Genomic DNA, 19,287 nt, shown 5'->3' with positions numbered 1-19,287 from the left:
TGAGCCTTGGAATTCCTCTTCATGTTGTGATCTGGATTGTAAAATCTATGCTTGTCTAATTTAAATTTGTTCTTCAGGACCTGATGTTATCATGATTACTTTAAGCAGATATGTATTTGGGCATTTGCAGGAAGTTATTGCCCACTTGAAAACTTAAGCAAAACTTAAAATGAGCTTAAATGCATTCAATGAATGTACAAATTAAGTAGATATTTTACATGCTTGACACGATAAGAATGTTATTTCGTTTTTAGCTCTGTTTATATTGTTGATCGCCAACCCTTTTATCATTCATGACAAATGGATAAAAAGTCCATTGCTTTCCCTCCCACTCAAGCTTTGCTGGTTGAGACAGTACGCGCCAGTCTTTCCTGTAGCTTTTCTCCCATCACCTTTCCAAGTAAATACTTAGCTGTTGGATTGCTTTTTATCTCACAGCCTCGTCTGATCAATGAAAGTGTATTTTATGAATCGCCACGTTTAAAACAATGCAAGTGGTTGAGTGCTACATTGAATTTTTTGATGCACTAAGTATGAAAAGTTATCAACTAATTTATAACAATTGACTAATTCAATAGAAAAACAAAATCCCTTCAATATATTGTGCTTTGTGCCTTCCTACCAGCTCTTTTATTTGTGTTTGTTCTGTAGGATTGTGGAGATTGCAACCTGCCATTCCACCAGTACCTCAGCTGCTAAAACCCAGAGTGGCCAAGTGTACATGTGGGGCCAATGCCGTGGGCAATCGGTCACCATACCACGCCTCACACATTTCTCCTGTACAGACGATGTGTTTGCTTGCTTTGCGTCTCCTGCAGTTACGTGGCGCCTCCTGTCCATAGGTAAGTTCAGGATGAATTGGACGAACACACGTCCAATCTGAAATGTTTATATATTAGAGTTGTAAACTATCTTACATGCATCTTGAACCTGTATGGTATTTTTGGTCCAGTTACAAATTTGTTACCAAAAGGAATGGGTGTCATAGACAGATGGTGCAGCTAGTAGAGCAGAAACCCGGGTTTTGTGCTCAACTCGGGTGCTGTCTAAGCGGGTTGGTTCAAGAACTATAGACACAACATAATCCTACCTTGGCAATGGGGTACCACTGACCACCTCTTGCATCATCATGGACTTTATTTTTCTAATTATGTTATGTCCCAATTAATGTCTTATTCTTTTTGCTTTTGTTTTTCTTTTTGAAGTCTTGAAGTATTTGTGTAATTTATGTATATTATGTTTTCTTTTCTGCATTTAAGTGCTTGAAATGTTGTTGCTAGCAAGATTGTACCTGTCCTCTCCGTACTTATACTCCGGACAGTAAACTTGCATTGTTTGCACATTTTCCTTGGTCTTTGCTTTTCTTCTCCTCGTTTTTGCTTGCATATGCTATTTGAATTTGCGTCCACTAATTATTAAATTATTACATTATGAATAATCAGATTTCTGTGCCATTATTTACCCTCTATTTGATTCCACCTAAATATGTCACCCTCCTGTGCACATCCCGTGTAATTTATTCAGATGAGTTTTCAGCGCAATTTAGATAGCTTATCCCCAGACAGACGTAGTTTGTCAGGATGTTTCTCTGCTTCATGTAATTGTGGAACACTTAGCTGTGTCTTTTAATGTTCACTCTGTATAGAACAGAATGATCACCCAACAGTAGCCCAGTCTTTGCACAGGGAGTTTGACCGTTTGGAAACATCTGATTTAAAGTTTTGCGTGGAAGGAAAATTCATCCATGTTCATAAAGCTATTCTAAAAATCAGGTACTGCTTTGAAATTTCATCCAGTGTTTTTTTTTGGAATTCAATTTTTGTAAAATGTTGTGCAAATGTTAGTTTTGCTTAACCCCAGGTGTGAACATTTCCGAAGTATGTTCCAGTCCTACTGGAGTGAAGATGAGAAAGAGGTGATTGAAATCGACCAGTTTAGCTACCCAGTTTACCGTGCCTTTCTAGAATACCTGTACACAGATTCTGTCAACCTACCTCCCGAGGACGCAGTAGGTACCGTATATGTAACTATTTATTGGAGCTAAGGAATCAATATTATAAATATTACTTTGTTTAATGATATATTTCATATGAAGAACATTCCCTGATGTAGGAAAGGATCAATCTTCCACTAATTACTGCTGGAATTGAATCCACCAATGCTCCCTTTATTGCCATCCTAATTTCTGTCTTAAGTGTATTCCGACACTCTTATAAATCCTCAAGGATTCACTTGACCCCACCTGCCTGGACATGAGACATGTCTCCTCTTTCTTGATCAGGCGATTAACATCCCTTATCAACCAGGGGTACCTTACCTTGCCAGCATTGTTCTGCATTCTTATGGGGGGACACTGGCCCTGAACTCTTTGCATCTTACTTTTAAAAGCCTTGCCAGATGTTTCTCTATTTGATTAAGAGACCCCCCCCCCCCTCCAATCAACCTTGCCTATTGAATCAAAATTAGCCCTGCTCCAATTTAGAATCTCAATATGCGGAACAATCGTTTATTTTTCCATAACTATCTTGAAATTAATAGAATTAAGGTCACAGGTCCCAAAATGCTCCATCACTGACATATCAGCCACTTGCCCCCCCCCCCCCCCCCACCCCTTGTTTCCTAAAAGGAGGTCAAGGTTAACTCTTTCTGCAGTAGAGCCATCTACGTTTTATTTCAGAAAACCTTCCTGGACACACTTAACAAATTCTGCCCCATTTAATCCCTTAGTATTTTGGCAATCACAGTCAATTTTAGGGAAGTTATGATCACCTATTATTACAACCTTATTATTCATACACCTATCTGTGATCTCTCAACATAGTTGCTCCTCTACTTACTGCTGACTATTGGGGGCCTATGGTATAATCCCATCAAAGCAGTCATCCATTTCTTATTTCTTAACCTTCTGGACATTCTCCCCATAATTTTCTCTCAAGTACATTGTTGACGTCTCTCTAATCAATAGTGCAACCCCCACTTCTCTCTTATTTCACCTCTATCGTGTTGGGAGTATCTGTACCCCCAGGACATTGAGCATCTAGTCTTACCCATCCCTTAACAGTACAGAAACAGGCTCTTTGGCTCGACTTGTTCATGCCAGCCAAGATGTTCCATCCAAGCTAGTTTCATTTCCCCATGTTTGGCCCATATCCCTTTAAACCTTTCTTATCCCTGTACCTGTCCAAATGTTTTTTAAATGTTGTTTCTGTGTCTGCTTCAACTACTTCCTCTGGCAGCTCGTTCCATATATCCACCACCCTCTGTGTGAAACAGGTGCCCCTCGGGTTCCTATTAAATCTTCCCCTCTCACCTTAAACCATCTACAAACATTCCCCAGGGACCTATTGTTCACTGCAAAGGTCCTTCCCTGGCTTGACTTCCCAAAATGCAAGACCTTACACTTATCTGGATTAAACTCCATTCCTTGGCCCATTTGTCCAACTGATCAAGATCCTGCTGTAATTCTTGGTAACCATCTTCATTGTCTATGTTACCACCTATTTTAGCTGTTATCTGCAAACTTACTAAAATGTCTTGTGCATTCTGATTCAAATCATTGATGTAGATGACAAATAGCAATGGACTCAAACACCTATGGGCCTAGATGACAAACAACCTTCCACCACCACTCTCTTGCTTCCTACCACAAAGCCAATTCTGCAATCAGTTAACTAGCTCTCCCCGGATCCCATGCAAACTAACATTCCAGAGCAGCCTTCCTTGTGGAACCTTGTAAAATGCATTGCTGAAGTCCAAATAGACGATGTCTACGACCCTGCCCTCCTTGGTTACTTCTTTAAAAAACAATCAAATCCATGAGACATGATCTCCTACGCACTAAACCATGTTGACTATCCCTAATCAACCTCTCTTTCTAAGAGCATGTATATCTTAGATATTTATTTCTAAACAGCGGGTGAGATTTCTCTAGACAATGGGGAAAATCTGAAGAGTTCTGAAACTTCTTAAGTAACATCTTGTCCTTCTAAAATGGATACGTTTAAGCAGTGTGTTTAGACAGTTTTCAAATTGTCACAACTCGCATAAACATTTCCGGCTCTGCCACTGTTCTTCAGTCATGTGAAGGAAAATTATAATTCAATCAGCCAACTTATTTTTGGGTTCTGCAAGGTTATGAACAAAAAACGTATTTATATGCTTTATACATATATATTGCCTTTCAGAACATAGCTGCCCAAAAACACGTTATACTCTTCGGGTATTGTCATTGTAAGAATTGCAAGAGCCAATTTGTATACACCAGTGAGACAATAGTAAGTCCTTTTAAATAATGTTATGGGATAAATATCTTTATTTGGTACCAAAATGACACCCACAGCACTATAATACAATATACTGTAGATGCTCAAAACTGCTTCTTTCTAATTTTTTATTAGAATTAAACATGACCTCTGCAGTGTAGATACAGAATTTTCTGCAAATTCTTTATGTATTCTCCAATGCTTGAATGTATTTGCATGGTGCGGTACTTGTCACTGTAATAGGGTGGGGGTTCCGCATTATTCTGTCTTGCTTTACCTTTTAGTTTTATTTTACATGAGGTGTTTTACAGTACTGATTGTTTATTCTTCACAGGGCTTCTGGATCTGGCTACATCTTACTGTGAAGAAACCGTGAAGAAGCTGTGCCAGGATATAATCAAGAGAGATATCACTATGGAGAACGCATTTTTGTTGCTCTCAGCAGCTGTCCGATATGATGCTAAGGTGCGAGTTGATGAAATGTTCAAAGAAAAATTCTGCAGATGCTGGAAATCCTCAAGAAATATAGAAAATGCCAGAAATACTCAGCAGGTCAGGCAGTCTCTGTGGAGAGAGAAAAATAGAGTCAAGGTCTTGGGTCCATTAGTAAATTCTGATTTAGCTTTGAACAGAAGTGTCTTATTTCTATAATGTCTTTTAACGCAGTAAAAAATTCCTAGTGCATTCCCAAACAAGATTTTACACTGTTCCATGTTATGAGATATTAGGGCTGGGAAATTCAAAGATTTTCTTTTTAACAGAAGAAAGGGAAGTAGAGTCAAAGAGAAATGGGAAAGGAATTAAGAGTTGTGGTTTGGGTGCTGAAGGCATGGTCGCCAATGGTTGAGAACTAAAGGAAGGTCGATATTTCAGAGCCATAGGAATGGAGGAAATTCTTGAGAAAGGGAGAAGTGAGAATTCTAAAGACAATTTTTAATCAAGAGCCATCATACCTCAATGTGCGCAGGCAATAGTCTAGTTTATAGATACAGCAGTCACAGGCCCTTCGGCTCACCGCACCGATCAGCGATCCCCGCACATTAACACTATTCTAAACACTAGGGTCAATTTTACATTTATACTAAGCCAATTAACCAACAAACCTATGTGTCTTTATAGTGTGGGAGGAAACTGAAGATCTGAGAGAAATTCCTCACAGGTCATGGGGAGAACGTACAAACTCCGTACAGATATCCTATTAAATATATATAAGACTGAAAGTTCAGACACTGGCAACATAGTCGTGGGCGATGTCAATGGGTAGCACAGTGGTGCAACAGGTACTATTGCCTCAGCCCCAGTACTTCCAATGTACAGTTTGTGATTGTGTGGGGTATCCTCCCGCACCCCAGTCATTTGGTCGACTGGGAAATATAATTGAAGACAAGAACATAGAACCCAGCACCAGGCCCATGATCTGCTGAACAGCAGCGATCCTCACCCTTTATGCTGTAAAGCCATGGCCTAACAAGTCATGAAATGCTCCGCCCACCATCACCTCCTCCCACAACATTCTCCCTGCTACTTTCATGCAACTGAGAATCTGACATTGGCAAAGTAGCACAAAAGGAATTACATTTTCATTAAATCTGAACTTTGAAATACTCATTGGGAATTGGGGAAAATTAGGGGTGAATCACCAAAATGACGCCGGAGCGTGGTGACTCCGTGTGCTCTTCTCAGAGAAAGATTTACTACCATCCAAAGCAATCGCTCTAGTCTCTCTTTTATCTATTGTGCCCAAGTTTGAACGGAGTGTATCTATGCATGGTATATCTGATCTGTTTGGATAGCATGCAAAACAATGCTTTTCACTCTACCTTGGTACACATGACAATAATAAACTAAACTCACCTACTTAGAAATATCCAGGTTGTAGCATCACAAGTTCCTCCCTTTGTCTTCCTGACTGTTGATCAGTAAAGTGCGACTTTTTTGCACAAAGAAGCAATTTTTAATTTATTGCAGCAGGAAATGAACTCAAATCATTTCCAATAATCTCTTGTATTACTATGTGTAGAAAGGAACTGCAAATGCTGGTTTACACTGAAGATTGACACAAAATGCTGGATAACTCAGCAGGATATCCGGGATGGGCAGCATCTCTGGAGAGAAGGAATGGATGACGTTTTGGGTCAAGACTTCTTCAGTCTGAAGAAAGATCTCAACCTGGGTGATCCATTCCATCTCTCCAGACATGCTGCTTGTCCTGCTGAATTATTCCAACATTGTGTACCCATTTTCTTGTATTGCTATGATTTATTACTTCAATTTATTTTATTTCTTTGTGTGTAGGATTTGGAAGAGTTTTGCTTCAAATTTTGTGTGAATCATTTGACTGCTGTGATCAACACTGATGCATTTTGGCAAATGGATGGAGATCTCTTGAAAGATTTTTTTGGAAAGGCAAGCAAATGTGGAGCCTTCAGAAACTGAGTTTGCTGGGTAGATATACTTAAATTTCTTTATAAATATATTTCTTCCGTGACTTAATGAGAATTTGCTGCAAAATGTCTTCAGTCTTCTATCAAGCTCATTGTACTCCTGCCAGTATAAAATTGCACTGATATTATGGCTCACTGCTTGACTGCTGTTAGCTTTCTGGATGTAAATAATCACACTCCTGTCCTCTTGTACAGAAATGGTTGTGTATGAATCTTACAAAATTGTGTGACAGTAACTACTTGTTTTGAACTGGAGATTATCTCTATTTCATTAATGTCACAAAGCTGTCGTGTTTCCCAATAAATAGTCATGGTACTTAGAACTGTAATGTTCTTTATTTTATGTTCTTTATTTGTGTTTGTCAGAATGACGGAGTTAAAGCGCAATATAGCATGTAAACAGGCTCTACATCCCACCAAGGATCCATTTTTGAATAGGTCCTTCCAATATCAATCCATTTTATTTTCCTTATGTTCTCATCATCTCCTACTCGGACCGCACTTGCCTACATACTAAGGGCAATTACAGTGGCCAATTAACCTACCAATTTGCTTGTGTTTCGGATGTGGGGGGAGGCTGGAGCACCCAGAGGGAAATTGCAAGATCGCACAGATCGCTGGAGATGTGAGGCAGCAGCTCTACTAACTACACCACTCTGCTGCCCTATAGGTCAATTTATAGCATTGTTTTTATGCAGGATCCTTCCTATCCTTCTGTTGATAGATTTCATTATAGATATTGAGAATACAGGATCATTAGCCAGCTTCATATAACATGGAAAACAAAAAAAAAAGCCACCTGCATGGTGGATGATTTCAGTGAATTTGGTGCTGTTACCAATGCCATGGATTTACTTTCCATGTTTTTTTTGTTCTGCAGTTGCAAGAGTAGGTTGTCCTACTTGTCCCATCTTCCCCCTGGTTACCCTCTTGTTTTTAATGTAGGTATAAAAAGCTTTGTGATTCGCCAAAGCCGTTTATTTCACGGCCCCTTTTGGCCCTTCTAATCATGTTTGAGTTTTTTCCTCCTTTCTTACTGAAAGACCCTGTTGTATTCCATCCTTTTAAACCATGCGTGTGCTTCCTTTCTTTTTGACCAAATTTACAAGCTCTTTGGTCATCCTTATCCAGCTTCCTTGCTGATGCATGCCGGTTATGAACTTCAATCAACTATTCCCACATGTCAAATGTGGACTTATTCAATAACTGCGCCTAGTGTATCCTCCGGCACTCCTGCCTAATAATGTTATAGATTGCTTTCAATTTAGTACCTTTGGGCAAGGTCCAGCCTTCTCCCTAATCAAAATAATCTTAAAACCTAAGGAGTTGTGATCACAATCCCCAAAATGCTCTTCCACAACTACACCAGTCACCTGGCCAGGCTCATTTCTTGTACTTTTAACATCCTGTTTTACAGGGATAAAGATTATCTGTCCCTCGGCATCTTGCATGCAGCTCTGCAAACATGCATTTACTAAGTGATTGATAAAATACATCTCTTGATGCTCCTGAACACATCATCAGTGATGTAACCTGGGGTCATTGGGTGTTTCGGGTCTTTCAACATCAGACACCCTTGCCCGGGTGACCCAGCCGTGGTTGATCAGACCACGACTTGTGTTCAGGTGGCATTCGCTCCTCCCCATGGACCTCCTGATCCAGAGCCATCTCAAGGTGTTCTCTGCTGCCTCTGTGGTGTTCTTGATGACTCTTCTCCTCTCCATTCCAGTGATGCCCAGTGTACTCAAGGCTTTGTAGAGCGATTGCCCTGCAAAACCTTTGCAGCCAACCTCAATGGGCATGCACCTTGCCTTCCAGCCCTGCATTCTTCAAGTCAAGTCAAGTCAAGTCAATTTTATTTGTATAGCACATTTAAAAACAACCCACGTTGACCAAATTGCTGTACATCTGATTAGGTTCCAATGGAAAAAAAAAAAAGAAACATACAGTAGTATGCAAACAGTTCACAGCGCCTCCTCAATGAGCCTCAAACGCTAGGGAGTAGAAATAGGTTTTGAGCCTGGACTTAAAGGAGTCGATGGAGGGGGCAGTTCTGATGGGGAGAGGGATGCTGTTCCACAGTCTAGGAGCTGCAACCGCAAAAGCGCGGTCACCCCTGAGCTTAAGCCTAGACCGCGGGATAGTGAGTAGACCCAAGTCGGCCGACCTGAGGGACCTGGAGTTAGAGAGGGGGGTTAGAAGATTTTTGATGTGGGGGGGGGAGTGTCCATTTAGGGCTTTATACGTGAATAGGAGGAGCTTGAAGTTGATTCTGTACCGTACAGGGAGCCAGTGGAGAGAGGCCAGAATCGGGGTGATGTGGTCCCTTTTACGGGCACCCGTCAGGAGTCTCGCTGCGGCGTTTTGGACCAGTTGCAGGCGGGACAGGGAAGATTGGCTGATCCCAGTGTATAGGGAGTTGCAGTAGTCTAGGCGGGAAGAATTGAAAGCGTGAATGATTTTTTCTGTGTCGTCGAATTGGAGGAAAGGTTTGATTTTAGCTATGGTTCGAAGTTGGAAGAAGCTGGCTTTTACCACAGCGTTGACTTGCTTATCAAATTTTAATGCAGAGTCAAATATCATGCCGAGGTTTTTGACATGCAGTTTGACTAGGCAGGATAGACTTCCAAGACTGCCTGTTATCAATTTGATGGAGTCGGGGGGGGGGGGGGGGGGGGGGCCGAATAGGATGACCTCAGACTTGCTCTCATTTAATTGGAGGAAGTTCTGTGCCATCCAACATTTTATGTCCTCAAGGCAGTGTAAGAGGCTGTTTAAATTTGACTGGTTGTTGGGTTTCAGGGGGAGGTAAAGCTGAGTGTCATCGGCATAGCAGTGGAAAGAAATGCCGTGCCTTTGAATGATTTGGCCAAGGGGGAGCATGTATAGAGAGAAGAGAATGGGGCCTAGGATGGAGCCTTGTGGAACTCCGCAGGAGAGGCTAGCTGGAGCAGAGGAATAACTGCCTATGTTGATGGCGAAACTCCTATCTTTGAGGTACGAACCAGCTCAGGGCAGTGCCATCAATGCCAACCGCATACCGGAGACGGTCAATAAGGATGGTGTGGTCCAATGTATCGAACGCTGCGCTGAGGTCGAGAAGGAGCAGGATTGCACAGTCGCCGGTGTCGATGGCGAGAAGCAGGTCGTTGTGTACCTTCAACAAGGCAGACTCTGTGCTGTGGTGGGCTCTGAAACCTGACTGGAAACTTTCCAGGATGGTGTTTTGGTGCAGGTAGGGCACTAATTGGTTTAGAATTGCCTTTTCAAGGACTTTTGACAGGAATGGCAGTTTGGAAATGGGTCTGTAGTTGCTAGGCAAGGTGGGGTCTAGGTTAGGTTTTTTCAGTAGGGGCTGGACCACCGCGTGCTTGAAACTGGTTGGAACAGTGCCAGTGGCCAGAGAACTGTTGATAATAGAGAGGATACTGGGACCGGCTATTGCAATGACATCCTTCAGAAGGGCAGTGGGGGCAGGATCAAGGGGGCAGGTTGCAGGTTTCATAGCAGAGACAAGCTTTGCAAGGGAGGATAGAGTGACGGGTTGGAAGCAGTCCAATTTAGATGAACAGACTAGTGAGACAGCTAGGTCACGGGTGCGAGGGGAAATGTTCATTCTAATGTTCTCAACTTTGTTGGTGAAAAATTTAGTGAATTCTTCGCACTTAGCAGGGGACCCAACTAAGCTGGTACTGGGGGCGGGACCCAACTAAGCTGGTACTGGGGGCGGGACCATTCTTGGTGGTCTTCCTCTCGTGGGCCTCCTCCAGATGGTCCTCCCATGGCACAGTCAGTTCCAACAAGACAATGTTTTTGGTCGCCTCTGAGACCAGGAGGATGTCTGGCCTCAGGATGGTCGTGGGAATTTCAGCTGTTTCACCAGGTCTTTAGAAAGCTGCCAACCCTTCGCAGTCACCAGGATTCCTGACGGATTCTTGGCTGTTGAGGTTCTTGGCAGCTGCACTCCAGCCTTCACGAAGGTGATCATCTGGGTGGTGGGGCTCGCCTGCAGCTGCTGATTCCCATGCTGATGACTTCTGCAATGGGTTTCAGAACCTGGTCGATGCCAGTTGTACCGGCCCTGCCCAAGAGCCTTTGGGCAGCAGTTCAGGATGTGTTCCAATGTCGCCTTGCCTGAGCATTACGGGCAATCTGGAGATTCCGCTTTGCCCCAGATGAAGAGGTTCGATGGGCTGGGCAGGACATCATACGCTGCCTGGACTAGGAACTTGATACGTTGTGGTTCAGCCTGCCAGAGCTCAGTTCATGTGATTTTTCGGTCCATGGCCTGCTCCCACCTTGTCCAGGCCCCCTGCTGCCTCAAGCCAACCGCTCTGCTGGACCTCTCCTCCTCCACCGTTGCCCTCACTTCCTCCTGGACCAGCCTGCACCTCTCCTTCCCCTTGTCAAACTGGACAGTTGGGAAGGTTCCCAGACCAGCTCTTCCCCAAGTCACTGCACCCCCCAGGACTCTGTGGCGTATCCGAGGCTCCGCTTGCAGCACAGCTTTGCTGGCTCTCCACTTCCTCCCAGTTTTCACCTCCACCCCTGCCTGTGCCACCTTGGGATCGCTGGAGTCCCTGTATAGCATCACCTCTCTGGCCCGAGTCACCTTAAACTCCTCCTCCAGGGACTTCAGGGGCAGCTGAAGCTTGGTGTTGTTACCGTAAAGGGCGATACTGCTAAGGCTCCTGGGCAGTCCCAGCTACCTCCTGAGGAAGCTGCTGACTTTCCTTTCCAAGCTCTCTACGATGGAGATTGGGACATGCTGGTAGATCCACTCCTTGAACTTGCCGGGAAGGCCCTGACCAGTCCACCGCTCTCAACCAGCTCTCCAGCTCCTGACAGGTTGCCTGGGCTGATGCTGTATCCTTCAGGCTGCTGTTAAACACCTTGCCAAGACTCTTCACTGGCTTTCGGAGACAGTTTGGATTGGTGTCCCTTCAATGCGGAAGCGTAACCTGTCCATGACTTTGCCCGTCTTCAGCACCAGTGACCTTGATTTTCCTGGCTTAAACCTCATCCTTGCCCATCCAATCAGTTTCTCCAACCCTTGCAGGGTCCGCCTGCCTTCTGGCACTGACTCAGTAGTGACAGTCAGGCTGTCCATGAAGGCCCTGATTGGTGGTTGGCGCATTCCTGACTTGGTCCGAGGGCCCCGCCACTCTGGTTCAGCAGACTTGACAATCATGTTCATCGCCAAGGCAAAAAGGATCACGGAAATGGTACAGCCTGTGACGATCCCAACCTCCACTCTGTGCCACTCTGATGATACTGATCCTGCCAAGGCTCTCATGCTGAACTGGTTGTAATAGTCCAGGATGAGATCGGCCACTTGGCCCGGCACATGATGCTTGGCCATGGCTGTCTGGATCAGCTTGTGCAGGATGGAGCCATAGGCGTTGGCCAGGTCAAGCCAGAGCACTGTCAGGTCTCCCTTGTTCTCCCTGGCTTCTCTGATGTGCTGGGTCACCACTCCCGTGTGCGCTAGACACCCCGACACACCAGATAAGCCTCCCTTTTGCATTGAGGTGTCGATGTAGCCATTGTTGGAGAGGACGTTGGTTGGTCAGTCGCCTCGCTACTACACTGAAGAAAATCTTGCCTTCAACGCTTAGCAAGATGATCCTGAACTGGTTGATTCTCTTGGAATCCTCTTCCTTTGGGATGCAGACTCCTTCAGCAAATCGCCACTGTTGCACCACTTTCCCTCTCCTCCAGATGACTTTCAGGATCTTCCACAGCCGTTTCAGTAACAAGAGGCAGTTCTTGTAGATCTTGTAGGGGACCGCTCGGGCCAGGGGCTCAGCTTGATCTTGCTCTCTTCACAACGTCTTGGACCTCTTTCAGAAGTGGCTCTCTACTGTCAAACTCCTTGATGGGTGGAGGTGGTTTTATCAGGATGTTGCACTGGCCCAGCTCCTGCTGCCTGATGGGGTTGCTGTAGGTGGTCTGTATGTGCCGATCGCTCTCTTCCTTAGAGCGAGCCAAACTCCCACTGTGCTTCTGCCCAGGATACTCACTTCCTGGTTCTTTCCTTCCAGCGTCTTTGCTGCCACTCGGCTCTACGGAGGGTCAGCAGTTTCTCCCTCAGGATGGTTCGCAGCTCACTGGCCTGTTTGTACTGCTTCATGAGGGACTTCAGCTCCTGCCGGATCTTGTGGATCTTTGCTGCTCTTCGGTTCATGATGAAGGGTGTTCTGGCAAGCTTCTTCTCCACTGCTCCAAACCGTTCCACAGCTCGACTGACAATGATTGTCGTCATCGTCTACAGCCTTCGATCCACGACTCCCATCGCTGTTGCTTTTAGCACCTTGGCGGCGTCCTCATCGAACTGATGCCAGACTGCCGTCTTGCAAGCCTGTGGCCATTTGACTCGAACCTTCTCCGGAGGTCTGTCCTGAGGGACTAGTTGTGCCACTTGGAGACTTCGGGCTCTATGGGGTGCTTCCGGGCATGGCTCCTCCCGCGTCTCACCAGGTAAGATACCTGTGCGTTGTGACGCTCCCTCTCTCTCCAAACACTTCATCCGGGTCAGGCCTCGGCTGTTCTTGCAGACCTTTCTACATCATACTCATAGGCTGTTGTCCATTGCCATTAGTTGTAAGCCTGGTCCGTCAAATTGGGGTGAACATCATCCTCCTCTCCCCCCACCCCCCCCCCCTCTCAGACGCCTCTGGGGGTATTTTTCCATAAGTCGATCTGCAGCTTGGTTGGGTCTCCTCCTCTCAGAGGATGTGGTTTGGGCTGCCGCCCCGCCCCGCTTGCCCACTTTCCGAGCTGCCAACTGTCTCCCCAGTCGTCACCACCCTGTTCTTGGTTGTCAACCAGTCTATTCCTGGTCACCACTGGTTTCGCCTGCACAGTGATTGATTGATTAAATACATCTCTTGCTGCTCCTGAACACATCATCAGTGATGTAAATATATATCTCTGTGAAATATATTCCAACTGAATTATTTTTCGCAACATTAGTTCCTAAAGTATTCAGAATTAATTTCCACTACACTAAATCATTGAGAGGCTCTAAGTCCATCACTTTGCACATGTTATTTTTATTAAATAAATATTTAAAATCAAATTCATTGATTTTTATTTAAATTCTGATTGTTCACTCCTTAAAAAATTTATGAATTTAGCAATGAGTTAAAAAAAAAATCTTCAGTCACGTTCTAATTCTACAGTGTCGTCTATAAAGGAAAAGTATTACACATTCATGCATTACAATAATGACAGTAAATAACAAGTAAAAGAATGCTGCAGTCTGGATAGCTTTGCCTAATATAATCAATCCAGCATACTTTTACTCTTTGATAGAACTGCTGTAAGCTTTCAGTTCGACAAAGTAATTTATCAGTACAAATTGCAACATGGACCTGTAAAAAAATATATTTTTTTAAATTTTCAGGTCCTGACCTGAAACATCGCCTGTTCATTCCCTTTCTAGATGCTGCTTGACCCTCTAAGTTCCTCCAGCTCTTTGTGTTTTGCTCAAGATTCTAGCATCTTGTTTCTCCATCTTAATTTTACTCTTGCTATTATTTCACAAGACATAGTTATTAATGGTTTGTAAATTGTTTGAAATTGCATTGAAACGATACAATATCTTTGATATTCGACCTGATTAAATAGAGACAAAGACTTAAGAGTTACTTCTTTAATTACTTTGTAACGTTCCAAAATGCATTGTAGCAAATTAAGTTCATGAAGAATAATTACAGGAGTAATAAGTACTGGCGTCTATTACACATTCCAGTAAAATTACAGTTTGTTCTGATAAAGCAGCTGGAAATTTCATGTTATCAATCTAATTTGGCTATTGCAACGTCAAATGTTATCCAGACTGTGGCTGATTCATTTCAAAATGAAAACGAGGGGAAATAAATCAAAATTTACAAAAAGGAACAACAAATGAAGACGGAGTAAAGCCACCTGTCAGTTTCCATTCTAGAATCTAGGATGAAATCACTCAGGTAACCTGGTTCTCCAAGTCCAGGCAACTGAGCTCTGTTTCTTAGTACATCTTTGATTGGTTCAGTTTAATCTTGTGGTTTTGTGACAAATTGCTTGTAATATTAAAATTGAAATAAAATACTTGATTTAAAAACTATTGTTGGAAACACTCAGTTGGACAAGCATATTCTGTGGAAGAAGAAAATTGACACTTCTGGTTGAAATCCATCAACCTGAAACATTTTGTGTTGCTCTTTCCACAGATACTGTCTGACCTGCAGGGTGTCTACAACATTTTCTTTTTTTAATTTCAGAAAACCAGCATCTGCAGATTTTTTAATTAATTAATTTATGGTTTCTTTGCTGTGTGTATATTGGAATGCATTTTTTTAATCGTCTCTCATGAATGTTAAATAGCTTTGCTGTCTTCTTTGGATTTTTGCAGATTAATGAGTTAATCTGCAGTATGATTGAATGTTAAACTCCTTTGAATTCTAAAATTGTGTTCTCAAGTCTTTGGAAGCTTTACTAGACTAATACCTGGAATGGGCAGGTTGTCTTAAAAGCAAAGGTTGGACAGGATAGGCGTATCAGATGGAGTTTAAAAAGAGTAAATGGTGATTTGATTCATACAAGATCCTGAGGATTCTTGACAGGGTGATTGTGCAAAGGATGTTTTCTGCTGTGGAGGAATCCAAGACTTAGGGTTCATGTTAAAAGTAATGGTTGCCCATTAAGACGTATGGATAAGATTTTTTTTGAGGTACCCCAGAAAGGCAAGACCATAAGAAATTGCAGTGTTATGGATGGAGCCTAGACCAGCCTTCACAACTCGTTCCCCCCAATCGACTCAATCGACACTTCGTACTGCCTTCGAAAAGCAATGAACATAATCAAGGACCATTTTCACCCCTCCCCTGTTGGGCAGAAGATACAAAAGCATGAAAGTACCTACCAAGCTTCAGATTGGAACAGATTCGGGAAGTTTCTTCCCTACTGTGATCAGACTACTTGACAGTCCCCATAAACTAGGGTGCAATTCTAATCATCATATCATATCATATATATACAGCCGGAAACAGGCCTTTTTTCGGCCCTCCAAGTCCGTGCCGCCCAGCGATCCCCGTACATTAACACTATCCTACACCCACTAGGGACAATTTTTACATTTACCCAGCCAATTAACCTACATACCTGTCCGTCTTTGGAGTGTGGGAGGAAACCGAAGATCTCGGAGAAAACCCACGCAGGTCACGGGGAGGACGTACAAACTCCTTACAGTGCAGCACCCATAGTCAGGATCGAACCTGAGTCTCCGGCGCTGCATTCGCTGTAAAGCAGCAACTCTACCGCTGCGCTACCGTGCCGCCAACCTAATCTTCCAACCTACCTCTTTGCAGACCTTTTACTCTTTTCTCTGTAACTGTAATGCCACAATGCTGCAACACTATGGCATCTTTCTCTTTGCACAACCTGTTATATAACAGTATAACAGAACTTTATTGTCATTCGGTATAAATACCGAACGAAATTTCAGCAGTCACAAGACACAGCAAAAAAGAAAAGAACACAGGACACACGACCCCAACACCAACATCCATCACAGTGACTCCAAACACCCCCTCACTGTGATGGAAGGCAACAAAACTTCCACTCTCTTCCCCCCCGCGCCCACGGACAGGCAGCTCGACCCCTACCGAGGCAACCGACACACACAGCCCCCGCAAGGGGATGGAAGGCCCGGCGGCCGAGCCGCACCGGGCACTGAAACGTCCCGCGGCCGAGCCGCGCCGGCGATGTTAAGTCCAGCGGCCGAGCCGCGCCGGGCGATGGAAGGCACCGCGGCCGCTGCTAAGTCCCGCGGCCGAGCCGCACCGGACACTGAAACGTCCCGCGGCCAAGCCGCGCCGGCGATGTTAAGTCCAGCGGCCGAGCCGCCCCGGGCACTGAAACGTCCCGTAGCCGAGCCGGCGATGTTAAGTCCCGCAGCCGAGCCGCACCGGGCACTGAAACGTCCCGCAGCCGAGCCGGCGATGTTAAGTCCCGCAGCCGAGCCGCACCGGGCACTGAAACGTCCCGCAGCCGAGCCGCGCCGGCGATGTTAAGTCCAGCGGCCGAGCTGGAAGGCCCCGCGGGCGATGGAAGGCCCCGCGGCCGAGCTGCGCCCCGGGTAAGAGACCCAATAAAAGAAAGGTTTCCCCCACCCCACCCCCCCCCCCCCCACACATACACAGCCAAAAACAAACAAAAACCATCCCAACACCGACACACACAAAAAAAAGACAAACAGACTGCCAGAGAGCCGCAGCTGTTAGGCGCAGCCACACGTGACCGGAGCCACGTGTATGGTTGTAATCGTGTATACTTTATTTCCATGCTATCCAGTCAAGCCATACTATACACTGTATAGTATGGCTTGAAAGGATAGCGGGCTTCCGGTGGCGTTATGGACTGAGCAAGTCGCACGCCAACTAGCTCCGTGAACATTTCGATCTAGGAAGAGAGGAACGGGTCGGGCCCGTTGCAACTTACCGGCAATTTTCAACGAAGGGTGGGTGACGTCATCAGATCGCGACTTTTAATAGTAAATGTCGACAAGTCGCACACCCCCCGTTAAAAACCGTTAAAAAAGGAACGGGTAGAACAAGACCCGTGGAAGAAGAAGAATCAAGACAGATGGAAGCCTCTGCTACAGCTCAAACCTCAGCATCGACTCAGGAAGAAATTGCAAAACGAACCCGGAATCCACAGCCTAAAAAAATTGGTTTGGAAGAATTTTGTAGCGTTGTTGGTGAGGAGCTTTCAGGTATGAAGTCTCAAGTGGCAAATATGACAGTTGAACTTCAAGAGATGAAAGCTGAATTAGTATCACTTAAAGGAATGAAGGGGGAAATACTATCTACTATTAAGGATCAGTTGGCTAAATCAAAGGCTGAAATGTGTGTAATTATGAATGAACACATGGAGGAAGTAACCTCCAAGTTACAAAAGTTGGACTCTGATTTTTCCGGTAAGCTGAACCACATCACGGCGTCAATAGAACAACATGATGAGGCTATAGGTGAGTTGGAAACTTTAGCCGAGACGAGTGCTGAAACAACAAAAGTAGTATTGTCGGAGACTCAGCGTTTTTCTGATTTACTGATGAGATTAACCGAAAAATGTACTGACCTAGAGGGTCATGCTAAACGACAAAATTTAAGAATCCTTGGAGTTAAAGAAGGCAAAGAAAAAGATAAAAACCTTCGTGATTTTACTGCTGAGTTGTTACAAGAAGTTTTGAAAATGGATTCAAAGCCCTTGTTGGATCGAGCCCATAGAGCACTGAGAGCACGGCCAGGTGCTAATGCGCCTCCAAGGCATTTGATTCTGAGGGTGCATAATGCTCACGTTTTAGAAGATATGCTGTCAAGAATTGCTAGTAACAGCTTTATTATTTCAAGGCGATGAGATTCGCATCTTCAGAGACTACCCCTCTGAGGTGGTTAAGAAAAGAGCACTGTTTAATGAGTCAAGATCTATTCTCAGGAAGATCCCAGCGCTCAGATTTGGTATGTTGTATCCAGCAAAACTTCGAGTGACCTACAATCAAAATGAATCCTTTTTTACTGACCATAATAAAGCACTGGAATTTGCTCGGGAGATCGAAAGGTCGCTGAAGGCTTGATTATGATTTCACGGCTATCTTAATTGGCAGACATCTGATTGGACTTTAAAAATATTAAAACTTAAAGATTTAAGTTTAGTGTATATACTATACGAATATTAACCGTAACTAATTACTATTAATTAAAAAACATATTTTTATTAATCATTACTAATAAGAAGTATAAGTAATATTTGATTTATGTAAACTTTACTTTGAATACTTAATTAATACACCTTAGACAGAAAAATCGATTTATTATAGACTAATTAGTTTCGGGCCTGCCCCGTTTATCTCTCTTTTTTTTAAAAAAACAAACAATAACTTTGTTAAAAAACGGAGCTAGTATTATTTTTTTTTTTACATCTCACGGAAGTCCTTAGATTTTTTGCCACCTTAGGGTGGCTAACACTAACTGCACTAATTGTAGTTGTAGTTTTAGTTGTCTCTTCTTCTTTCATGCACTCTTTTAACCTTTTATATATTGATTTTTTTTTTAGATTTAACTTTTATTATTATGTCATTTTTCAGAATTTATATACTTTTGGGAGATATTTCCGGGAAACACTCTACGTAGTACAAAAGATCATCCACCCTTCATTCAAGAAAAATGTTGTAGTCCGGGTGCCAGACCATTTGCTTTATTATAGACTATCGGTTAAGATGCAAGATTCTATTAGGAAAACAGGGGGTAAAGGTATTACGTTTTGTAGTTGGAATGTCAAGGGTGTTAATGAACCAATTAAAAGAGGTAAAGTACTTTCACATTTAAAATCTATTGATGCAGACATAATGTTCCTTCAGGAAACTCATCTAAAAAATGTAGCACATAATAGACTGAAAGGCAAATGGATTGATAAAGTATTTCACTCATCGTTCCCCTTTAAATCAAGAGGTGTTGCTATTTTAATTTGTACGGGTATACCATTTATACATACTTCCTCTATAGTCGACACTGAAGGTAGATATGTTATATTAGTGG

At 43.7% G+C, this 19,287-nt stretch overlaps 1 protein-coding gene and 1 pseudogene across 5 annotated transcripts in view; one reads left to right on the top strand and one right to left on the bottom strand.

Annotated features, from left to right (window-relative positions):
* LOC144598880 (RCC1 and BTB domain-containing protein 1-like) overlaps positions 1 to 19,287 on the top strand; it is a 51,139-nt gene that overhangs the window by 23,617 nt on the left and 8,235 nt on the right. For 3 of the 5 annotated variants that reach the window (XM_078409431.1, XM_078409429.1, XM_078409428.1), the window contains 5 exons: positions 652 to 842; positions 1,646 to 1,772; positions 1,861 to 2,012; positions 4,597 to 4,727; positions 6,558 to 8,881. In XM_078409431.1, the coding sequence (XP_078265557.1) occupies positions 652 to 842; positions 1,646 to 1,772; positions 1,861 to 2,012; positions 4,597 to 4,727; positions 6,558 to 6,698 (742 nt within the window). In that variant the 3' untranslated portion in view covers positions 6,699 to 8,881. Of the gene's footprint in view, positions 1 to 651; positions 843 to 1,645; positions 1,773 to 1,860; positions 2,013 to 4,596; positions 4,728 to 6,557; positions 8,882 to 19,287 lie in introns of those variants that run through there. The other 2 variants (XR_013547919.1, XM_078409432.1) reach the window with 2 other exon arrangements.
* LOC144598445 (uncharacterized) lies at positions 7,643 to 13,284 on the bottom strand (annotated as a pseudogene).

Source organism: Rhinoraja longicauda, chromosome 12 (assembly GCF_053455715.1).
Source record: "Rhinoraja longicauda isolate Sanriku21f chromosome 12, sRhiLon1.1, whole genome shotgun sequence".
Lineage (NCBI taxonomy): Eukaryota > Metazoa > Chordata > Chondrichthyes > Rajiformes > Arhynchobatidae > Rhinoraja > Rhinoraja longicauda.
Note: the sequence above shows the minus strand (reverse complement) of the source record. Positions and strands in the feature narration are given on the sequence as shown.